General features: G+C 42.7%; 1 protein-coding gene across 3 annotated transcripts; it reads right to left on the bottom strand.

Annotated features, from left to right (window-relative positions):
- Positions 1 to 794: 794 nt before the first annotated feature.
- Positions 795 to 12,943, bottom strand: stard15 (StAR-related lipid transfer (START) domain containing 15; the record flags this gene model as incomplete). Of its 3 annotated transcripts, none has more annotated exons than XM_079745325.1 (7): positions 12,881 to 12,943; positions 12,340 to 12,754; positions 4,909 to 5,056; positions 3,311 to 3,414; positions 2,443 to 2,560; positions 1,514 to 1,566; positions 795 to 1,007 (listed from the first exon to the last, which is right to left on the bottom strand). In XM_079745325.1, exons 2-7 carry the CDS (start codon positions 12,484 to 12,486, stop codon positions 795 to 797), a joined length of 783 nt encoding a protein of 260 aa, XP_079601451.1. In that variant the 5' UTR covers positions 12,487 to 12,754; positions 12,881 to 12,943. The 3 variants fall into 3 exon arrangements, with proteins under 3 accessions (XP_079601451.1, XP_079601452.1, XP_079601450.1); XM_079745326.1 differs by lacking the exon at positions 12,881 to 12,943 and having other exon boundaries at positions 12,340 to 12,486; positions 12,670 to 12,865; XM_079745324.1 differs by lacking the exon at positions 12,881 to 12,943 and having other exon boundaries at positions 12,340 to 12,865.
- Between the last annotated feature and the right edge of the window lie 10,729 nt (positions 12,944 to 23,672).

Genomic DNA, 23,672 nt, shown 5'->3' with positions numbered 1-23,672 from the left:
ACTGATAGTTTATTTATTATATAATTATTTATCTCACTGCATAAGGAAACTAAATATCATATATAAGATCATATTTACATACCCAAATAGAAGGAAAAAAACATCTTGCTGAGGCTTGATAGGAAAAAAATAGTTTCAGTTAAACGGTCAGACAAAATAAATGAGTAATACAGAATGTTCCTGGAAGTTAGCGGCATTTCACACTCAGAGGAACCAAATCAACATGCATTCATTTCTGTCTTAAATGTTCTATACATGCAGAGGTCATATTTATTTCTCCCTCTCCCTCCCTCCCTCCCTCCCTCCCTCTCTCCCCCCTCAACTTGCAAAGAGAAGAAAATAAACTTAATTGACAGACAGAAAGATTAGGCCGAGATAGACGGACAGACACACAACCATCTCATCCTGATGGACTATCAGAAAGACAGACTGGAAGTCAGTCAGACAGACAGACATCCAGTAAGACAGACTAGTCACTCAAGACTAGTCAGACAGACGCTTAGTCAGTGAGCCAAACACTCAGATCCCATTCTCAGACAATCTGTCACTCAGAACAGATTCCGAAAGCAAGGGGAACGATAGCTAACGAGAACAACAGCAGCTTCTCTCCTCCTCCTCCTCCTCCCCCTCATCGCTGTGGTGAGCATCCTACTCTCCTCCTCCTCCTCCTACTCTCCTCCTCCTCCTCCTCCTCCTCCTCAGTCCTCCTCATCGCTGTGGTGAGCCTCCTACTCTCCTCCACCTCCTCCTCCTCCTCCTCATCGCTGTGGTGAGCCTCCTCCTCCTCCTCCTCCTCAGTCCTCCTCCTCACTGTGGTGAGCCTTCTCCTCGTTGAGGCTGCTCTCGTCTATGTTCTCCAGGGAGTCTGCGCGCTGCAGTGTCAGGTCGGCCACGCTGACGCAGGGCAGTGTGTTCTGCTCGGGATACATCCAGGGCTTCAGGCTGGGGTTGTGCTTCCGCTTCCACTCGGGGTACTTCAGGGACGCCTTGTAGATCTTCTTCATGGCCTGGGTGGAGCGGGAGGAGGAAGAGGTGTGGTTGTGCGGCTGTTCATCAGGGATGGAGAGGGGTTCAGATAGTCTAGAATGCAGCAACTACTATTCTTGCTGGTTCCAACTGAAGATAGGTCTGTCTGGATTACCTGCTGCCACCTATGGCTCTAACTGTTTTCAACTGGTTTGGCTCAAACCTTAAGATTGATTTCTGCTGCTATGAGGTTCTAATTGGCTGACATCATTCTAGATTCTCTGCCTCTATGATTTTGACGACACTAGACCATTCTTGATTTTCTGCTTGGGCTTTTGCTTTAAATTATGCTTCATATTTATGTTCTCAAACAAAAAACGTGATTTATTTATTTATTTGGCCTCACCAATCACTTGGTAATCTATGCTTTACCAAGATAACATACCAATAGTTTGTAAATAACAATAAATATTGGGATTGTGTTAACGCATGTATAGATAATATAATACAGTGGAGGCACATCATAGCCGTGTTAGATGGATGTTACCTTCGGAGCGACAAACTGGGACGCTCTGTTGACCACCCACTTGGGCAGGGATCCTACGTACACACCAAGAGAACACATCCGTTAAAACACACACACCGGGTATGAGTTGCCATTCTGATTGCTGATACACTCAGGAGTAGTTGAAAGCACACCTGGCTTCGCTGCACGCGTGTGCGTGCGTGCATAGACACACACACACACACACACACACACACACCCCCACCCACCCACACTTCTCTCCCATCTATCACACAAAAACAAAAATACAGAATGAATATAGAAACAGTCACATGTACACAGACTAAACTGACAAATTATTACAGCTGGTTCATGCAAAACACACATCCTGCTCTCCAAGACAACACACAATAGACACAAACACTCTAGACCTATTCATACTACAACACATGCACACACAAAAGCATACAACAGCTAATATTCCCCACATGCAAATCGTAGGCGGCAGATAATAATGACCCAGGACAGATAGCTGGGAGCGAGGTGGGAAATGTGCTGATGTCTGCAGATTTGGATAAAACATTCATCTCCCAGCGAGGGAGCTGGCGCTTCAAAGACTTCCTGTTTCCCAGCACGGAGCGCCCTCCGAATGCACGGTTGCTGGCACACAAGGCACTGGATCCCAGCGTGCGTTTACTGCATTACTTTGCACTGCTCTTATGTAAAAGCGGCGGGAAGCCCTCCATATACACTCACAAGGTGCTTCTGTGTTCTCAAAACAGTGTCTACTGCTGGAGCTCAGTCAAGTAGTTTGCTATCTCAGATACTCTTTCTCTGTGTCTGTGTCTGCGCTCATGCCGCCAAATATAACCTAAAAATATAACACTAAGCATACACCTCTGCCCAGGTGTGAGCAGGTGTAACCTCACCTCACAGGTCTACCAGGGTCAGTTGGTACAGGGTGACCTCACCTTTGGGGTCTACCTGGGTCAGGTAGTAGAGAGTGCAGCTACTTGGCCCGTTGGACTGGATCAGGTAGCCGGTGAGCAGTGAGACTGCTCTGACGTAGTCCTTCTTGGGAGGGTGTTGCTGTAAGGAGTGGAATGGTTGTTCTTTAACACACAACTCCGTAGCAGCAGCAGTCTCAAACATCATTCCTTTGGCCTAGCACATTATTTTTTCTTACCCTCACCCCCAAAATAAAACTCTACAAACAATGTAAAAAAAAAATGCACTGGTTTCTTTTGAATACGAAATGTGAATTGCATTCTTTAATTAAAACAGATTTCTAGTAAAAAAAAAAAATAGAGAAAATACAATCCAAGTCATTGATAAGTGCCCATAATGATCCAAAATTAGAGTGATCAATGAACATTGAAGTGCAGAGAAGTAGACACAAAGAAAGAAGAGACAAGGAAGTTGAGAAGAACAGAGTAAAGTACGACAGAAAAGATGAGTAAAGGAGAAAAGTTGAGTAGATCAGAGTAAAGTAGAACCAAGTGGCGTAGAATTGAACAGAGTAGACAAGAAGAGGAGAGGAAAGGAGTGGACCCTAGAGTTTAAATGGCACCATTGGTTCTACTACAATCAACTTCCCTATACATGTCCCATTGCTCCGAAACCAGCAGTCAGTGGCTACATTGTTACCACTGCCGTGAACAAATTAAAGCCTGCCACTGTTTGCCGGGCTAATATAAGAAATTAGAAAAAAGTATTCCCGCACAGGTGAAAATAAAAATAGGAGCCCGATGCAGGCTTCCAAAACTTCTCTTGTCTTGAACATCCGACATTAACGATTCAACAGGCAATAAGGACAGACGTAGAGAAGGAAAGACGTACGGGGTGTTTGACAGAGTAGTTGATTATGAGGTAGTCGTTGCCGAGTGGTAACCAGGACCTCATGGTTACAAAGTCTCGGTTCTTCAGTGGACTCGGACACTTCCCTGAGCACACAGGAGTGAAAAACACAAGACAAAGTAAGATTATGCCTTGTTTAGGTCAACTCCCAATAGTTTTATTTACATGTGATTACTAATCATTTCATGGACACTTTTTGCGTACATTAAATTCTAAGCGTGGATGAATCTGTTTTGGAATCATGGATGATTCCAAACAGTTGGAATGGAACCATATTACCCTGAGAGTTACCATTTATAATCAATTAACATTAGATCAATATAATTATGACACGATGGGAGGATAGTTTAGTGGCTAGGATGTTTCATCCAAACGGTTCTAGGAAAATGTGCTAGTATTAACAATGCAGATATCTATCATTGGTTTGTTGTGTTCCGCTTCACAAAAAAAGCATACATAGGGTACAAGAATAGCATCCCATTAGACAAAACTGTAATAAAGCGCAGTGTAAACAATGTCAGGTCAGGTCAGCCTTCCATATTGTCCCATTTTAAACTGGTCGCTCAGGTCTCCACGCCATCCCTAGATTTCCCTTTTACTCAGAGCTCATAGCGTTTGTCCACTAGGTCAACAGGTATGCAATGGAAGGTCTGTGGAGAAGAGTTCGGGGGTAGAGTTCGGGGTAAAGTTTCAGGTTCAGTTTCCTGTTTACTGTTGGTTGTGTTTGCGAGGGGGCGACCGCGTTATTATGATTTCCAGAACGGTTTCTTTGTTTGTTGTGTTGGAACTCCTCGAGATACACAACATAAAATCATGAACAAAGGTCTCCGGATCCCACATAGAGATATGCCACGTCCCTTTCTCTCTACGCTCAGACACTGTACCTGTCCCCTGCTGCCACGAAATACTGTCATACAAATGGGTGGTGTTGTTACAACCCCATGGAGGGATTGAAATTGTCCAGTACATATGGACGTTCCCCTCTATTAAGTTGACATGACATGTTTTTGTTTTGGACATTAATATACACTAGACGTCTTATCAACACACATGGCAATAAGTCAACCTTCTGAGGATAGCTATGGTCCTCAAATGGGTTGGCTTTGACTCCTCTTGTCACACTAGATTATATTTCATATTCTGTGAGACAGATTCTGTCTGCATACGACTGTCCTACATTAAACAGGGATTTGGCCTACAATGCACTTTCTGGTTTACACAACACGCATGCATGCAGGCACACACACTCCGTTTCCCATGCACTTATGTTTGTTTTGGATATTTCTCTCTTGCTCTCCCTCTACACCCTTAAAGTACACAACTCCCTTAATGTAACTCTGAATACTTGCTAGATGTTAGATCAAGCATCGAGTGCTGTTTTCCAAACTGCCCTGAATCCTAACAGGCCAGAAGGGGAAACAAACTACACCTTTACAATATAATAAATGCTTTCAAACAACCAGTCAAGTAAACCCCTAAACGTTTATATCCAAACAGCCAGACTGGTTAACAAAGTACACATCAACCGCCCCAGAAATAGAAGGCAAATCAACACTTTGTAAATAAATGGTGAGCCTTACAAGAGTAGTAGCCAACGTCTGCATTGACGGTGAGTCGTCCGATATCGTAGGTGTCAATCATGTTGGTGTCCCACTTCTTGCGGTAGCTGGTGTCATGGAGGACGTCATACACCGTATCCGCCCGCACGTCTTTACACGTGATCCGCATCTGAAACCCGTGCAGAGAGAGAGGCCTTTAAAACGCGGATTCTAATTGAAGGCTTCACAACTCATCAGAACAAGAAACAAAAACGAATTAATAAATTCACTCTGATTCTTATAGCTCCTCTGCAGTGTTTTTTTGGTTGCGTTTTTCACGTCTAGGTAATGCAGAAGTATGTTGTTAACTGTGTAGCGACTTCAATCCTGACGGCATGCTTATAATTGACCAGCCTTGCTTATAAGTCGCTTTGGATAAAAACTTAGTCGGCCAAATCAACAAAACGGAAGGGAAAATGGAGCAGTATTCAGCAGTGGCGATTCAGCACTGTAGTGCCATTTGTTCATAATGAGGCAGAGGCCGCTTGATGCAGACGGTCTACAACAATATAATGGGTAATTACCAGTGTTGGGAAGGATACTTTTAAAATGTATCCAGTTACAGAATACAGAATACATGTCCAAAAATGTAATATGTAACGTATTCCGTATCATCACTCAATCTGAGTATTGTATTCTGAATACTTGGATTACTTCCACATTGAATTGCATTTTATAAGTGTAGGAATGCGGCATCAAATCCTGCTTACTAAACAGGCCTATTCTGGTGTGTTCTTCTGTTTAAACTGGCTGAATGTGTTAGGCCCAAGTCTCCCTGAAAGTGCACTATATTATATAATTTGCTGTAGAGGAGTAAAGACTATAAGGGTATGTTTATGCGAAAGATATTTGCTATTACCCAAAAAACATTTCACTGAGCGTGTATAGTGCATAGGTGTTGCCTATAAAATCACCTTAAAATAAAGAGAGAGAGAGAGAGAGAGAGAGAGAGAGAGAGAGAGAGAGAGAGAGAGAGAGAGAGAGAGAGAGAGAAATCATTCGTCAAAAAGGTCTGGGGCGGGGTAAAGATAAAAAAGTGGGGGAAAGCGTCTGTGAAAGTAAATAATCATGGATATCCAGCGGGCTGCACTCGTTGTGATATTGATTTGTTTCATACAGTTGTGGACCGGTCGAACTCCTTCTCCCTCATCCTGGTGCTGAATGTGTTAAATGCATCAGCATTTTTATGTGTGTTTTCCAGCATGCGTTTTATGTGAGTGTCTGTCCAAATACCCAATAGACAATCCGTCTCCTCTTGACTCCATGTTGAGCCTCGACTCAACGGTCCGACAATTTGCTGCTAGTCTTGGAGTTACCGCTAATCAAACAATAACTCCCATAATGCGCGCGGCTGAGCGGGTGCCTGTTACGTCCAAAGGGGCGTATGCTTTGTAGAGCTGGATCGGACCGAGCTGCGTTCGCTTTCCCATCTCAAGCGAACCGTAACGGACCAAGGTCCGTTTGGAAGCGAACCGAGACCAGCTGCTCAGGGAGGTCTCGGGCGGCTGATTTGGTTCACATCGAAGGGAGGTGGTTGCATTCACACCAACGCAAACGTAGCGAACCAAAGGGACCAAACTCGTTTAGTGCGCACTAAATGCTGTTGGTGTGAAAGCAACATTCAACAATGTAACTATTCTTACTACCAACAATTTAAATTGTAACTGTGACGAAATACAGTTAGTTATAATTTGTATTCTGAATAAGCAACGCCGGTACATGTATTCCGTTACTCCCCAACACTGGTAATTACTGTGCAGACGTATTGAAGCCAAGCAGCACGTTATCTCCTCTGAGCAATTCATCAGTCTAACGTCTCTTCAGTTATAACGGAGAAACGACGCAGAGCACTGGTGTTCTTGCAGGGTTAATAATGCTTGATCAGAGTTACTTATTAATGATATGAGAGAGAAAGAGACAGAGAGAGCGAGAAAAAGAGACAGAGACAGAGAAAACAACAATAGAGGAGGGAATAAATATATTTCATACAAACTTTGAAAAAAGTATTTTCATGATTTTTTGAGTGAGATAATCATTTCTGAAAGTACTCCGCCTACGGTTACCAAACGAGCAAGTCAGTTTCGGCGCCCCCTCCTACATAGGAAGGGGGCGTTTTCACAGTTGAATGTTACCGCCCACTTCCCCACTCCCCTCCAATCAGAGCACAGGTAAGATTTTGCGGACCAGCGGACGAGCAGCTCCGGCGGGGGGAACTCTGCGGCAGCCCGGCCGCTCAGCTCGGGGAGTACAATCCCTTTCCCTGGAGGACTGCCGCCGAGCTCCCCCCGCCGGAGATGCCAGACAGCTCTGGTGCGGGGAGCCCGGCGGCAGTCCGGCAGCTCAGCTCCCGGAGTACAATCCCTTTCTCCTCCATGTCGCAGTTCATGGACTTCAGAGAGTCAAGGCCCAAGTTCCTTTCCCCCAATTCTTCTCAACCAAGGCATGGTTGATATCCCCCACTACGAGTCTTTACTTGTCGTGGACGTACCAGAGACGTCATAACAGTCTTTATGATTCATAATATCATCCGAGACGCACATAGCTTTTGGTCGTGATTTTAGATATAGGAATATTATATAAATACCCATAAATAATATTATTATTATTATATTATATAGATATAGAGCTCCAGGAGTCCGCAAACGGCAACAATCCCTTCTCCTCCACGCTGTGGTTCAGTCTAACAGCTCATTGGTCAATGGGCAGCAGCTCATTTGCATTAAAGCTACAGACACCAGAAACAGCGCATTCTGAAGGGACTGAAACAGAGGGGAATAGCGGTAGGCAAGATTTTCTTTCCTAAAAGCTATTTCCAGCAAACAGCTTCAAAAACATGTTTTCTGGAACTCAAATACAATGTTTACTTGTTGGGAAAACACCATAGTATGTCTCCTTTAAACAAACCTGTTTAAATACTGAGAGTCAAAGTTTTGGACAATTGCAGTCCCCCCCATTTGTTTAACAATGTGTTTTGAACTAACCCTAACCCTAAACACAACACAGTGTTTATGTTAACAAACAACACAACTGTTTTCTACTTAGGACCTCATTCTGCTTATTGCAAGAAGAAACTCCGGTGAGGGGGGTTGGGGTGTGGGTCGGTGGTGGAATTCAAGTGGATGGAGGAAGTAGGTTGTAACATTTTCCACTGTTGTAATCTCATGAGGGTCGATTCGGTGTCCTACTGTACCCTGGCCTGAGCGGCAGCTATCAGACACTGTAGCCGGCTAACCCAGCAAAGACAGTCCGCATGTAACTCAATCAGCACGCTTCTCCTGCACCCCCCTTAAACATTAATGAATCCATTTCTCTGCCTCTCAAAAATAAAAAGAAGACAGCTCTAAAGCAATTTTGCAAGGACACTCACATCATAGTTAATGTGATACAGGAGTTATGGGAATTATTATTTGTTATGTTTTATTATTAGTATGGAATTACCTCGTGAAATAATGATATTCTCTAACGATACGGAGCACTACAAGAATGGAACGTTGTGTATGTCTAAACCCAAGCTTTAACCGATTGAAACTGAACAGAAGATGTAAACTACTACTTCTTTTTTTTAAGGCAAAAAAGGCACCTCCATCACATCCAGCTGTCAGAATGTTCAATGACACCAACAACCTCCAAATTTCTCTTCACTGTCTCCCTCTTATCGTTGGTATGTAGTGTTGTCACCGCCTGCCGAACATTTAATATTTAATGTATGAGAAGATGCGCCTGGCTGCTCCTGTAAGACCAACTGAATTATTCAACCCGTTCCTAAAATCATCCTCATTGTCTTGGCCCTGTCTTAGGGGAACTGAACATAATAGGTCTAGGGGCCAACATTTTCCCAGAATATCACATTAAGACAGAAACATCCATTTTTGATAATTAGGTTGTTTTGGATACTGCAAACATTATTGGTTTAACCAACACTGAGCTAAACCAGTACAACCAGAATATCAGGTGGCGGCGATATATTTGTACTTTGGCTTTAGATACATCTATATACTTTTCTTCGTTATCATTATGTTGAATGTTAATGGGAGACTTTAAGGGACCACAGAAGTTTAGTTCAGCACCAGCAACCATGTCACCCCGGATCAATTAAGTAATCTGAATAAGCCATGGCAGTGTTTTTGTGGGAACTGAGTAACGTAAGAAAACCTACTTGGAAGAGAACTTGGCAGGGCTCCCTGGGGTTCAGCAACACTAACGGTACTCAAGTTCCAGCTCACTAGTGACCATCCTCTTTTCCACCTGAATCTTTCAGCAAGCTGATGTGTTCATCCGTGGCCTGCAGACTCCTGGAGAGACCTGAGGCATTTAACATGGCTATGCTAGTGTTCTTGTTGTGTTCATCACTGTCAGGCTGAGCTAATCTTTGTTTCTATGTTCTGTGCTTTTGTTGTGTTCTGTGCCGTTAGCCTGGCTAGGCTCCATTGTCATGGAGTTCACCACTTGTAGGCTAGGCTGTGTTGGTGCTCTCGGCTAGCCAAGTCAGGCTAGGCTAGTCTGTGTCCCTATGGTATTCATTGAAGCCAGGCTAGGCTAATCTGTGTACCAATGGTGCTCTATGATGCAGAGCTAAAATAGCCTGTGTCCCTATGGTATCCATTAATGCTAGACTAGTCTGTACCTTTGTTGCTCCATTCTGAAAGGCTTGTCTGTGTTCCGTTGGTGTACTTTGTCGCTAGGCTCTGCTACTTTGGTGTCATTTGGTGATTAGCAAGCCTAGTCTGTGCTCTTTTGGTGTTCTTTGTTGCTTGGCTAGGCTAGTCTGTGGTGTTCTTTGCTGCTAGGCTAGCATATGTTGCTGCCTAAAAGCCCACCTGGTTTGTAGATTGATCACCCCCTGCATAAAATCATATTTCTCAAGGGTGTCTTGATGACACTTATATAAAAAACTAAGTCAAGATGGGGGGTATGATTCCAGCCAACTTGAGGCATTAAGAGCTCATCCTTTTCGCAAGTCCAACCTTGTCTTACAGCCTCCATTATCTACAATAACAACAGTAGATGGCATTTACCAGACGCTTTTATCCAAAGCGACCTACAGGGAATTCAGACACACAATTAAGGAGCAGAGTTTGGGTATCTTGGAACAAAGAGGCAGGCTTGTCTAGACAATGGGGATATACCCAGTACCCTTCACTTGGGAGTTAATCTCCCATCCCTAGCTATTACACTATCTTGTCCAGTGCTTTCTAATGCATTACCTTCAGCATGAGCCTTGCATAATGTGGGCTGTACGTGACACGTCATGCATCAAGTCAATTCAGATTTTGCTTATTCTATTAGCGGAGACTCCGTGCTACGTGTCAATGATGCCATAAGTTGTGATATATATTATTCAAAAACAAAGAAACGCTAGACCACATACAGGTAGCTGGATGCCTTGACCATTCCTGTGAATGAAACATGACGACTTTTACCTTGCACTGACTTTAATGAGTTTCAACATTTACCCTCTAGGCACGCATCATATGTCTAGCTAGCCACATCCCTAACCTTACCCTAACCATTTTACGCTCTGTGTTTGTGAGTCAGGGAGTATGTGTGTGTGTGTGTTTGCCTGCGGTGCAGACTATCGTTGATCGCTGTTCTAGTGTGTTGCGGTGACTGGACTGGATGCCTGGACTCTCCTCATGGTTAACCGGCCAGCACCACATCACCAATTTAATATGATGTGCATGTATTTACCTATATGCCAATTATGGCACCCATTGCACTCCTGACCATCCCTGGAAGAAGGGATCCCCCTACTATTGATCCCTCTTCCTTGCTAATTCAAGGGAGTTTTTTCTTGCCCTTGTGGGGGCTTGGGTAAAGGGGGGTGTCATAAGTATTTGGCCTGTTAAGCCCTTTGAGACTAATGTAATGGTGATTAAGGGCTATACAAATAAAATTGAATTGAAAATTTAAGAGTCCCTGTACTACAGAAACCAACAGATGAGGATGGTCGCTGATATTACTGGTAGAGGTCGCTAGGATCATACCCGGTCACATGAACACTGGTCATGACCTCATGTGACCATAGAGGTGAAGACTGTTTGTGGTTTGTTTGGTTGGAAACATTTCATCAGTTTAAAATAAAAAAATGACATCCACAGCGTCCATATTTTTTAACAGCCTTGTTAAAGTGATGTACAACATAAATCTGTACTTTACTTATAATTATGCAATTGTGGATTACCAAGGTGTGTCAATTACTGTACAGTCACTTGGTCAATACAGGCTGGGGGGGGGGGGGGGGGCTAGGCTAGTCTATTCTATGCCCCTTTGGTGTTCTTTGTTGCTAGGCTAGGCTACTCTGCCTAATCTTCGCTGTCAGCTAGTCTAGAATTTGTTTTTGGGATGCCCATTTTTGCTGGTGTGGTCAGTCGGGAATACTCGAGAGGTAAGTTCCCAACATTTGGTTGTTGACTTTTCCATTAGTGGCATTAGTGATCACTCCTTCAGCACACAGAATAGCGTAAGCATAAGGTGCTACCTTAAAGTCTACCTAATTTGCAGATTTATTTACCTTAATTCGCCTTTATTGTACTCCTTATTTTTGTAATATTGTGAAACTTATTTACTGATTTGCTGTCAACCTGCAAGAAGCGTCTGCTTATTTTTAAATTGTGCAGCGATACCTCGCTTACAAGCACCTAGTCTTTAAAACATTACAAAAGTTTGGACAAGTAAGTGTCAGGCTAGTTCACAGCAAGATCAGTGTTCAGTCCTTCCGGGGCTCAATCTCAAATTATCCGGACCTATCACCAGAGAGATGATCTATGACCTAACGCAAAGAAGATGACATCAACAGAGATGACCTACCATCTAGTGCTAAAAACAATCACAAGCAATAAGTGAATTGATCAAATTCTGATAACCAATCAATACTTGTTGTTCTTTACCAAGTTAAACCTAGAATAGCATTTACTGCCTCCAGGTTCACAAATTTAAGAGATGGTGTCTCTTATCTCTTACGTCCACCAAACGTACATCTCTGATGTCGTTTTGGGACTCAGTTGAGATGTAATAGCCTACACTTTCATGTGTTTTGGAATGAGTAGTTCTGAACCTTCTGTAGGGGAAACAAAACCATGAAAATACTGTCAAACAACGAGATGAGTCATAGATACAGTAGAAAGATAGATTGCTAGATATAAACAAACAAACAAACAAATAAAAATAAATAAATACATACATGCATGCATAAATAAATAAATACGAGTATGAGCGATAGGCTACTCTATGATAACTAGTGATGTGACGATTTCGGTATCTGTATCTTGGTTCCGGGGTTCAGGACCATTACCTAAGTCCAGGCTACCAGCGTGGGCTGAGCCTCAAACTGATCTTTGTGTTTCGAGCATACAGCGGCGCCGCAGTGCAGCGAGGGGGAGTGCGGCAGCACCGGGAGAGATGCACCCTACTTGCCTTGAGTTTCTGCACCGTGTTGCACTCCTCAGCTCTGCACCACACGGTCACGCCTCCCTTGTTGTAGCGGGCAAGCCATCCCTCGTGGTTTTCGCATTGTTCTTTGAAAGAAGTGAAATCCGTGTCGTCCGGGATTTGGACAGGCATCTTGTGCAGGATACAATATAAGTTGCAATAATACAAAATAAAACAGGCCTTTTTATTGGCTGTTAAAACGCCGAATCACCGCCGTTTTTCCTTGCATTTGCTCCCCCCCCCCTCTCTCTCTCTCTCTCTTTTTTTTTCTTTAACCAACTGAGGCCAACCGAACGAAAACAAATCGCAACTTACTTGCCGGAGGGGAACACGGTGTAATTCACGCACGGTGAATGCTAGTGAAATGCAAGCAGATATTTCCGGTAGTCCAAACAGTCAACTGAAAGTGCAAAAAAAAAAAATAATAAACTGTTACTCAACCACCACTAAACCTCCCTGGATGTGTGTCCCTCTCTCTTTGCTCCGTTAGCAGGTGTGTGGGTGCTCCGGGTCTGCGAGTCCTCACCTGGTATCATTCGTCACAACCAAGAACGCCGTTGAATAGACCAGGTGAGGCGACACGTAAACGGATACCTCCCCGGTTTCCAGGTGAAGGCGGAGACTTGAACACGCTCGCTGCATTTAGTCAGACTGACTGATGGATAACAGATCAGGTGACGGCTCCCAAGGGTTATTCCTTGTCTGCGAATGCGTATCTAATACCACACACCGTGCTGTCCACACTGTACTAGGCGTCACGAGGTATCACGACAAATCACATTAAATATGAACTGATGCGAGACTAGAACTAAATATGCAACTTGGCTCTGACCGGCAGAGGGCACTGTGCACACTTGACATAGAAACGTTTGTGATAAAGACAGAAAAGGTGTGTGGGGAAAAAAGTGAGCGTGTGAGGGAGTGAGTGTGCCAGTCTGTGTTGCAGGCCAGCACATGTGCGTATTTTATGTCTGTTTGTGTGTGTATGTGTTTGTGTGTGTGTGTGTGCGGGGCGTGTGTCGTGTGTGTGTGTGTGTGTGTGTGTGTGTGTGTGTGCGGGTCGTGTGTCGTGTGTGTGTGTATGTGTGTGTGCGTGTGTGTGTGTGTATGGAGTCTGCGTACACATGTGTGCTGCATGTGTGAACATGTTCATATGTCATGTATGTGTGTCATGTGACGTGATCCCAGACACGCAATGTAAAATAACGTAAACTGGTAAATCCTACTTCCATCTCTATGGGCGGCCTTTGACCTCTCAGCATACTGCCTGGTAACCGGACCTCCGAGGCACAAAGCTGCACTTGTTCTAGGATCTATAGGGCATTAGGCACGCCTTATGTAACCATGAAGCCCAGCACCTACAGTGTTAAGTGGCAGATTCTAGTTGACTTTATAATTTGTCATTAGTAATTCCACCTGATGACACGTGGTGAGACAAACCTTCACATGGATGTATTTGTCCGGAGTGATCACAAATCCTAAAAACAACTGCTTTGAATTGCTTTGAAACATGTGCGGACAGAACAGGAGCATGCCAGCTTTGCCCTGTTCTTCTTCCGATTATTAAGCACCCACCTTCCCCGCTCAAAACTCTCAAGCGGATGGAAATAAACACCACACAATCTGTCCTATCAGCAGTGCAGCTGATGACGAGTCATGTGATGTCATGGCGGTAGTAGGACATCATCCATCAGCCTGGCTCTGGATGACATCAGGCAAACCATTTAAGACCTTGTTTAGACTCAACTCTCTTAATGAGCGTTCCCAACCAAGGGGGTGACTGCTTCGACTCAACACATTGGCATCGAGCAGAGGTAAAACCCTTGAAGTCCTTTAAGGGCTGATTCAGTTTCCATGTCGATGCAACGCAAGGAGGGCCCGCAAGGACGTAAGGGGTCCGTAAACCCCCTTGCGTTGCGTCGACGAGGAGCCATAATCAGCCCTTCAGGGTTTTGCTATTTCCCTCAGTTTGATTTCAAATTGATAGGTCCATAGTTTTTAGTCCTTATGTCGTTATTTTGTTAGCAGACAGGATGATTATTAGATTTAGAGTTATCTTTTGAACTTTCAAATAGCTATAACAGCTACATATTTGCTGTGACACCAGAATATCCTGTTTGGGGTAGTAAAGTTCAATTTATCTTTTCTGGTTAATGAACCTTTCCAGTGGGTTAGCGAGCTAAGTAGGATGTTTTCTAGTTGTGCTTCTTAGTACAACTGCCTTCCTCATTCATTTTGATCCTCCCGGCGATAGTTGAGGTAACACTTTTTCCAGAGGGATCTCTGGAGGAAGCAGCAGGTGAGGGGTTAGATGGCTGGGCGCTCCGAGGACAGACAATGTATCAGGCCGTTGGAACCGATCCGGATTTAGCTGCGTCACGTTGGATGAATTAAACATTAGCATTTCATCTGCATATAGTCATCCTCACTGTTTACCTTTCACAGTTTAGACTATTTGCACATGTCCAAAGCCAGCCCTGTTGAATGGTAGCTAGGAAAGCAAATGTCAGGTCAGAGCTGTAGAAAATATGTATAATAGATAAAATACAATACTATTATGTACTTTTATCTTACGTATCTCATTATACAACATTGTATTTATTTATTATTATTGTATATGTATAGTTTGATTAAATTGCTGGTAAAAATTCTGGTAACTTATTTTTTGCATTAAAGTAAAAGCCTTGTTCTCTGGCTTTGTAAGATCATAGTATGTTTCCTCTTTTGCGTCTAAAGACACAGATACTAGGGCAATGGGTTCTTGGTATTTGAGAGTGAGAGAATGTTATTGTGTTTACACTTTACAATAGCATTAGTCAACATGAGTTAATTAACAGTTTACTCTCGTGCAGTAACCCTTAACTAATTTATTGTATGTTTACTAATTGTGTTCATGTTAACTAAGGAAATAGTGTTCATGTTGACTTATTCATTTGTACATTATTTAATATGGTTAAGTTTGGGGTTAACCCTAACCTTAACCCACTACCCCTAACCCCTATTCTAATGATCAATGTTGATGCTTGTTACTGCATTTTCTAAAGTTAATTAATGGATTATTAATGTACTCTGACTTTTAATAAACAACAGTTTGTTCCGAACAACTGACCAACTAGGCGCTGTTTGTGTACAACAGACACACTCACTGATGTACCATCTGTTTGTGGTAGGAGACCTAGTGAACTCTACACAAACAGCCTACATCAACATGTTGACAACGTGTCTACTGGTACCCTGTTGGAATGTCTGACTTTGCGGGGTCCTCGTTCAAAGAGGAAGAATTCACTAAGCACCTTGACACATGTTAGTGTTTAAGGTTAAGGATGTTTTCCCAGGAGAACTCATCTGCACGGTAACAATAAACACAATCCTGCATTCTCTGCCAGATCCCCCACACATGACCAAGAAAATCATCCCAGAATATTTATTGAAGAGTTGAAACCTGCAAGCCATTTAACCTGGTGAACTTTTGCAATGGAAGGCAAGGAAATCCTCCCTTTATCATAGAATGACAAATATTATTTAAATAAAAAAGGACCCTTGGATACAAAAATGGAGAAAGGGGAAATAGCAAAAGCAGAATTAACTGTAACAAATGTTTCATGTTCATAAGATTGAAACATAGCTTTGACTACTGTTGATAAAAAGCAGCTATTACCGTGGCAACAGGTCTAGACAGCTGTCTGCCAGAAAACCTTGATCACAAAAGAGCCGCTATTAGTGTGTGTGTGTGTGTGTGTGTGTGTGTGTGTGTGTGTGTGTGTGTGTGTGTGTGTGTGTGTGTGTGTGTGTGTGTGTGTGTGTGTGTGTGTGCTTATAATTTATCAACTGACTCACTGTCGGCCTCTCTGTCGGCCTCTCTGTCTGTCTGTCTGTCTGTCTGTCTGTCTGTCTGTCTGTCTGTCTGTCTGTCTGTCTGTCTGTCTGTCGGCCTGTCTGTCTATCTGTCTTGAGACTATTATTACTTCAAGATCATTTCAGCACAGACATGGAGAGTACGAATGATGCCGATCCAGCAGCAGCAGACTACTATCGGCATAATGAAAACTCCCTGTTAGGATGTCAGTGAGAAGAGGAGAGGGCCAAGTATAAATCTCTGTGGTACATCTTTTTTTAAACAGGTGGGACTTAAGTTCACTTCACTCCTCCAAAGGGGTGAAAGGCAGTGAAAGGAAAGGAGGAGTATCATCGACAAAACAACAGATCTCAGTCAGGATGAATGCAGTAAGAAGAAGAGAGGATCAAGCAAGATCCTTTTGGTAAACTGGTTTTCACCCAAATGGGGTTCACTTTCTCTCTAAATCATCGTGCATGATCTACAAGAGAGGTATGTCTCAGACGATCGTGCACAGTCCATGTAATACAAGGTTCAGAGAAAGCGGATGGTACGATTTGAAGGTTACCTGTGTTAATGGTCATGAAGCAGGGTGAGAAAATATAATTTAAGCTGAAAATGTTCACCACAGTGATTACTATTATGATTAGGGTTTTATTGAGGACTAGAGTTTCCGCGGGTGTGCATTGCGTGCACGCTCATCCACCTAGTTTTAATTTAACCCATTCCTATAACGTGGAAACCCTGGTGGATTATGTAACACATTTCTGAGTGCATAATGTAATAACATTTTGCCCATAATGTTACAACTTTTAACATTTTGGTTCAACTATTACGTAATAAAGCAATCATTTTATCCTTACATTATGAAGCGAGCATAATAATTTTCTTCTTAAAAGCCGTTTTCACACATGTCCTTCGCATTTTCGTCGCATTTGTATATCAGGAGATTTGACCCTGAGGGTGATTCACACTTTATGCTTTATATGCGGACATCGATATCGTTCAGACATCAGTAGAATCAATGGGGGGTTTAGGGGGGTGGGCTTACAAGGAGTGGGATATGACGTAGGGTCTAAGTTCGCAAGAAGAGGGATAATTCAAACTAGAGTCACTCTAGCTTTGGTTTGACCACAGACAGCATGAAGACAGAACGGGCATAACTCATCGCGATCATCTTAAATGTTGCTGAAATGATGCATCGATTGATGAAAGATTGGAGCATGAGTTAGAGAAAAATAGAAGAACTGACGAAGAAGATCGGCGTCGCGAACGACTGCGTTACCGGAGAAAGAATGGGTAGTTGAATCAGGGATAGTATTATTCAGGTGATTTTCAGGGTACAAATGTCAGGATATGTTGTTCACATATGCGGCTCATCAGGAAAATAGCAGGAGAATATCCGGACTTACACAAATGTGTGAAAGCAGCTAGTGTGTGAGCATTTGATTACATTATAAAATGAGTCAATATCATTTGGGTAACAGAGGTAATTGTTCAATGGAAGGTGGAGTATTCTATGCATGCAAATCAATTATTCAATAGCTTTTACTGTTATTCAAGGCTCAAAGTGCATTGACATATTTAAATGCATGGCAACTTCTATTGCTTAGTTGAAGATAATAATAACAAACAGCTTTTTCTGAAACTGAAAATGTGTGTTTACAGAAGCCCCTTAGTGAAATAAACTAAGTGCAACAACAGCTATGGCAGAAACCTACGTAACTTCAGTGAAATAAAGCACCGGCTTGTGTGGGGGAGAGGGAGGAGGTGGGGTGCAAGGCCAAGATTGCAGATTGTGTATTGGCTACCTGACGTGAGAGTTTAAGATGTTTTTTTTATTTTTAACCTCGCCTAGACAGGCAGCAGTAGCCTACAGTCACACAGCCTGCACACGAAACATTAGAAAAATAAACAAATAAAACAGTCAGCATGGGGAGGGGGGATATCAATAATGCAAGACAATTCGGGTGGCTCAAGGAGGAGGGTAATATTCAATTTGAGCAACAAAGTGTTACAACATTTCTGGAGGCTCAAGGAGAAGAGTAATATTACATTTTAGCAACAAAATGTAGTCTTGCGGTGGACTCTATAGATATCAAGGGCGTAGGAACCGGGGGGGACGGAGGGGACGTGTCCCCTCCAATATCGGAGACAGGCGCATTTGTCTCACCTAAAAATTATACCGGATCTGTCAGGTTTCCGATATGTGTCCCCCCCCAATGTTAAACTCATTCCTACGCTCCTGATAGATATATTTCTGTTATTGACATGTTTTTGTTTTGTGTTATAGGGATGCTGTCTCCTGAAGATCGCAAGACATGTTTGTTGAAATGTGGTCGGCGCAATGTTTGAATTTAACGGTTTTTATATGATAAAATAAACTTGATGCCGTTGCGTTGTCAACGTGAGAAATTGTCTTTTCACTTTTATCGTAATTTCTACAGTCTATAGACAGAACGTCTAACCTGAACATACACACACCGCACGCGTGCGTGCGGTGTGTGTATGTGTGCGTGCGTGCTGTGTGTGTGTGAGCGACGGGCTGCTTTGCAGATGCACACTTGACCAACTGTTGAGAAGCAACTTGTCCGACAGGCCTGCTATTATAATAGTAGGACATAAGGTTAAGGTCATGATTAGGGTAAGGGTAAAGGTTAGAATAAAGGTTCGGAACAGGGTTGGCAGCTGTTCTCCAGTTGGTTTATGTTAGTATTAAGTACAAAAACAGGCAAGGCAAGGTAAACTGTCTTGAAAACTTCTACTAATGTAGAATGGTGCATAGGAGAAGGCCCAACCGATGACAGAGTGGCTGTGTTTTTGAGATGCTGGTAGGTTAGACGTGGGTCAACACTGGAAGGTGAAAACAGTAAAAGAGATGATATCTTGAAGTAAGAGTTACTTGAAAAGTTAGAGATTTCTCACGTAATGACAGCAGGGCTTTTGTTTAATTTGAGTTTTGCTACGTTGAATTAAAATGAGTCATTATTCAATCTGACTTCTAAACAGACAAATTGAGCGAGACATTTGATACATCATAAAGAAGGAATGTTCATGTTGTATGGCAATCTCTGCCCCCTGATTTGTTGATTTATGCATCCGTTACTTCAGTGATTTGTGTAAATGTGTCCATCCTATTTCAATTTGTTTTAAGGTTACTATTTTGATCAGTCTGTGGCAGAGTCACATACAGCCTTCACACTATGCCAGCAATTAGGGGTATTAAATTAGACTAACATACGTCACATATAATGAGCCTAAGAATCACATATGACTCGGAGAGAAACACAGAAACTCCATAAATATGGAACATGTGTCAGAAGTATAACTCAAGTCGAGTATATCAAAAAACGGACAAAAGTGAAAACTTATCATGCAAGTACTTTGCATGATTAATGAATATATCAATGTATCAATTCCATTCACTATTAACAATGCATAAAATTTAAGAAATTTGTGCAATAATAAAATATATACAGTTTAACCTAGCATTACTTGCTAGCATGCAGATGTCCTTTAGTTTAGAGTCACAAACTCTAAACTGCACCGAGACAAATATCTGTCTTCTGCTTCTAGTTCAATGGATTAAAGACAGGTCTTCCATGGCCACCCCATCTCTGCCTAGAGGCTCCTCAACCTTCACCACTTCAATAGAACCAATATAGGAAAGGGCTGACGACAAAATACCTCCCAGTCAATGGAGTGCTATGATACCCAGGGAGGGAAGCAGTGTTGGTGGGGTAGATTTATTGGTCTGCCCCCTGTAGAGTGGACACCCATAGCACTACACACTCCTGGCTAACGCTCCATGGAAAATATTAGCTCACTGACAAGAAAATCTGTTAGTTTAAAATGTTATTTGGGAATTTTTTAATGTGTTGTGAAGTGTATTTGGGCAATCCGGAAAGACAATAGCTATGGTGTATGCATATATAAAAGACCAACAAACATACACAAACACACTGTATAGCTATTTTAGAACACACAAATAATATTATTCCTACATATTCTAAAATATGTATTTGAACATTTAAGCTTTCATTTAAGTTTCATGAATTAAATAAATTCACTAATACAGCTTCAACCGTCAACAAACATGCACACAGAGATGCACACACACACACACACACACACACACACACACACACACACACACACCAATGGTTGTTCAACGTCAGTGTTCAGGATTGACAGAGAGAGAGAGCGGCAGAGCAAGACAGGATAGAGAGACAGAGTGAGAGGAGAGTGGGAGAGGGTAGAGAGCAGAGGAGAGAGAGGGGGAGAAGGGGTAGCGAGAGAGAGAGAGAAAATGAGAGGCAGATGAGAAAGAGGATATGATTTTCAGAAAGATAGAAACAAAGAATATACATAAATAAATGTCTTAAGAAAGAGAGTAAGGTAATTAGAGACACATAGAGAGGTAGAGAGAGATCGTCAACCCTACGATGCTTAAACTTTTCTGTAACATAGTCTAATTTTTTCCTGGATATTCGTTTTTTTGTATTTGTCTTGTGGCAACGTTAAGTTCCCCGTGCCAATAAAGCCCTCTGAATTGAGCTGAGAAAGAGCGTGTGGCCAGGCTATGGGAAGGCCTAATTTCCATGAGGCCAAACCTTCCACACACTGATCCCCTATTACCGGACTTCCTGCTGCCTGATAGGGTCAACTTTTCGGTAAAGCACTTCAGTTTTTTCCTCCAATTTGGGTTCAAGTGTTAATAGTGTTCGTCCATCTTCGCTCCCTCCCTCCCTCCCTCCCTCCCTCCCTCTCTCTTTCCCTCCCTCCCCCTGCCCTTCCAGCTATGGTGAACTTATTTTCTGTTCTATAAACTACCAGCTGCCTTTCTGGTTCCACGCCCACTGTGGAATCAAAATGACCCCCCATACTTTGAAGGTCTTTACCAAAACATTTATTACAGTGTGTCTATAAACCCACTCTCTTCTCTGGGGAACAGAGAGGCAAAAGGGAAGGGCAGGGGGTGAGGAACATCCTTCAACAAAAGCTGGCTAAGCTCTTCTGTGTGGTTTCTGTGAGTATGATGGCATTATGTGTGACTAACACAAACCATGGATTATGGTTTGGTGCTGAATAAACTTAATTTATGAATGGGAAAGGGGAATTAGGTCAGATGTCAAAATGGTTAGATGTAAAATAGTATGGACGAGTACGGATGGAGTATGGATGGAGCAGAAGATATCCGCCCTGTATCTTCTCTGTACAATAGAGTCTGTTTACTTTTGGCCCATGGGATGTGACCACTACAACGCAAGTCCGTTGGCTGCTTGCCAATAGGAGCAGCCCAAACCTACACTGTATTCTAGCAGTGAAGGTCTACTAGACAGACGTTTTGCTCCAGTGCACCATGCGTTGAGTGTGTTATAATGATCGCTCTTGCAGGGAAATAGTGGTGAGAGGCAACCGAATGCAACCAAACCTTTTGGTGGGCGGTACTCTATTGGATTCAACCGGTAACGTGTCCTTCCGCCCACCATATATGGGCCTTCAAACTGGGTTTAATCTCACAGTCACTGAATACAGTTCTGAATCAGATCTTGGTGAGTCATTTAAGATTAGTAATAGAGAGTGGAACAAGTTCACAGGATAGTTGTTTGGATTTTTTCCTCATTTTCAGTGTGCGGTGGTTTGTGGCTGAGACAAGACGGAGATGTCTGGGAAAAAGAAAGGTCTGGGGTCTGATGAAGTCATTGGACTCCATGAGGGGCATTTAAAAACGCTAAATTTCAATTGTCAATTTCAACAAGCATGACCTTGAGGTCAGATACAGACTTTTGTCTTAGAAACGCTCACATTTCTTTCTCCGGCCTCCTATTGTGTCTTGGCTATTCAAGTTAAATAGAGGCAATGGTAGATTTTGTACTTTATTCATTTTTATTGCTCTTATGTCCCTCACTCTAGGTTTTTGCTGAGCATCTGTCCGAACACATTATAGGATAAAAGACAACTTAGAAATGGGACATTAGGCAACTATTGTTGTGATACATTCATACTTCTTTCTACTCTGTCATCATTGTTGGGGTGTGTGTGTGTGTGTGTGTGTGTGTGTGTGTGTGTGTGTGTGTGTGTGTGTGTGTGTGTGTGTGTGTGTGTGTGTGTGTGTGTGTTGAAGTCACCCAATCACGCGAGATATATCTTGAAAGACATTGACCTTTTGCACCCTGTAAGAAGCACGATAAGAACTGCCACTCCGAAAGCATCCAATTCCGAGGATATTAGTTCAGTTTCAAGTCAAATCCCTCGGACAGGCTGTAAATCTTCCCTGAACTGTGTTGTTACAATCCCTGAGGTGCGGTGTATTGCTGAGTGGGCTAACAGATTGAGACGGGTCCCCGTGATGCCTGCTAGGAAGTACGTGGAAGAAGAAAAAAACCTGAGGACGTCCATAAGGATATTCCATCATAAAGGTTTTAATAGATGTTTCCATTCAGGTTAAAACTGTATGTGTAGGAGTTCAGCCCTTTGTTGTAACATTAGTAATCTCTCCCTCTTTTTCTCCTTTCTCTCCATCCCTCTCTCTCTCTCTCCCTCTCTTTCTCTCCATCCCTGTTTCCTCTACCCTCCTCCAGTTCATGATACTCCAGATTCAGTGTATGTTTGGCTGTATTCTCTCTCTCTGGACTGCCAAATTGTAAATGGTTGTGTGACTGCCTGCGTGGGTGACACACTGGTGTTAAAATACAAAACGTTTTTTGTATTCTTCTTGTTCTCAACCCACTGGCTGAGTGGGTTTAGCCGTGAGGCCAGAGTATAGGTCATCCACAATTTTGTATTTGAATGATTTTCATTTATCTGTATAAAAGTCAACACAGATGGTCTCAAAGAAGTTGTCCAAATAATTGTCGTTTAGCTTGATACAGTCCAGCAGTCAAGAAGGCTTCAACCGATGTTTTTACTTTTGGCCAATTTTAACTGTGTGTGACAGGGAACACCAAACTTTATTTCTGTTGGCTACTGATTATTTCATTTAACATGACAATGTGATTAGGTCAACTATTGACAATTAAAATTTGACCAGGAAAAAAAGTTTTTTGTTGACTGCTGGAATCCGACCAGCCGCACAGATGCTCTGCTCAAGAGCCATTGTGCTTTGGAAAACTAAACAAAAAGTGATTGAATGTACTTTCCCCAAGTGTTTTCCAGGCACTTCAGGCTTAAATCTGACAACCTTTGTACCAAAGAAGATTCATAGTCCTCTGTGTGGTTGGGATCCAATTCCTAGACAGATAAGCTTTCTTTGTACTGGTGGCCCAGGAGAAGTTTTAAAGTAGTTCTCAGCTACGAGGGAAGACATATTTATATATTTTTCCTTTGGCAACTTCTGATCTATAAGCCTGCAGCACAAACACGACAACTGTTGTAGGCATACGAGAGAGAGAACGGAGTAATTGTGCAGGGAACACAGATTATAAAGGACTGGGTATTTTTCTCGTCGTTGTTGAAGATATTTCCCACACCCTCCTTTCTT

This window comes from Pollachius pollachius, assembly GCF_949987615.1.
Source record: "Pollachius pollachius genome assembly, chromosome: 10".
Classification (NCBI taxonomy): domain Eukaryota; kingdom Metazoa; phylum Chordata; class Actinopteri; order Gadiformes; family Gadidae; genus Pollachius; species Pollachius pollachius.
The sequence above is the reverse complement of the archived record's forward strand: the minus strand, read 5'-3'. Positions and strand labels throughout refer to the sequence as shown.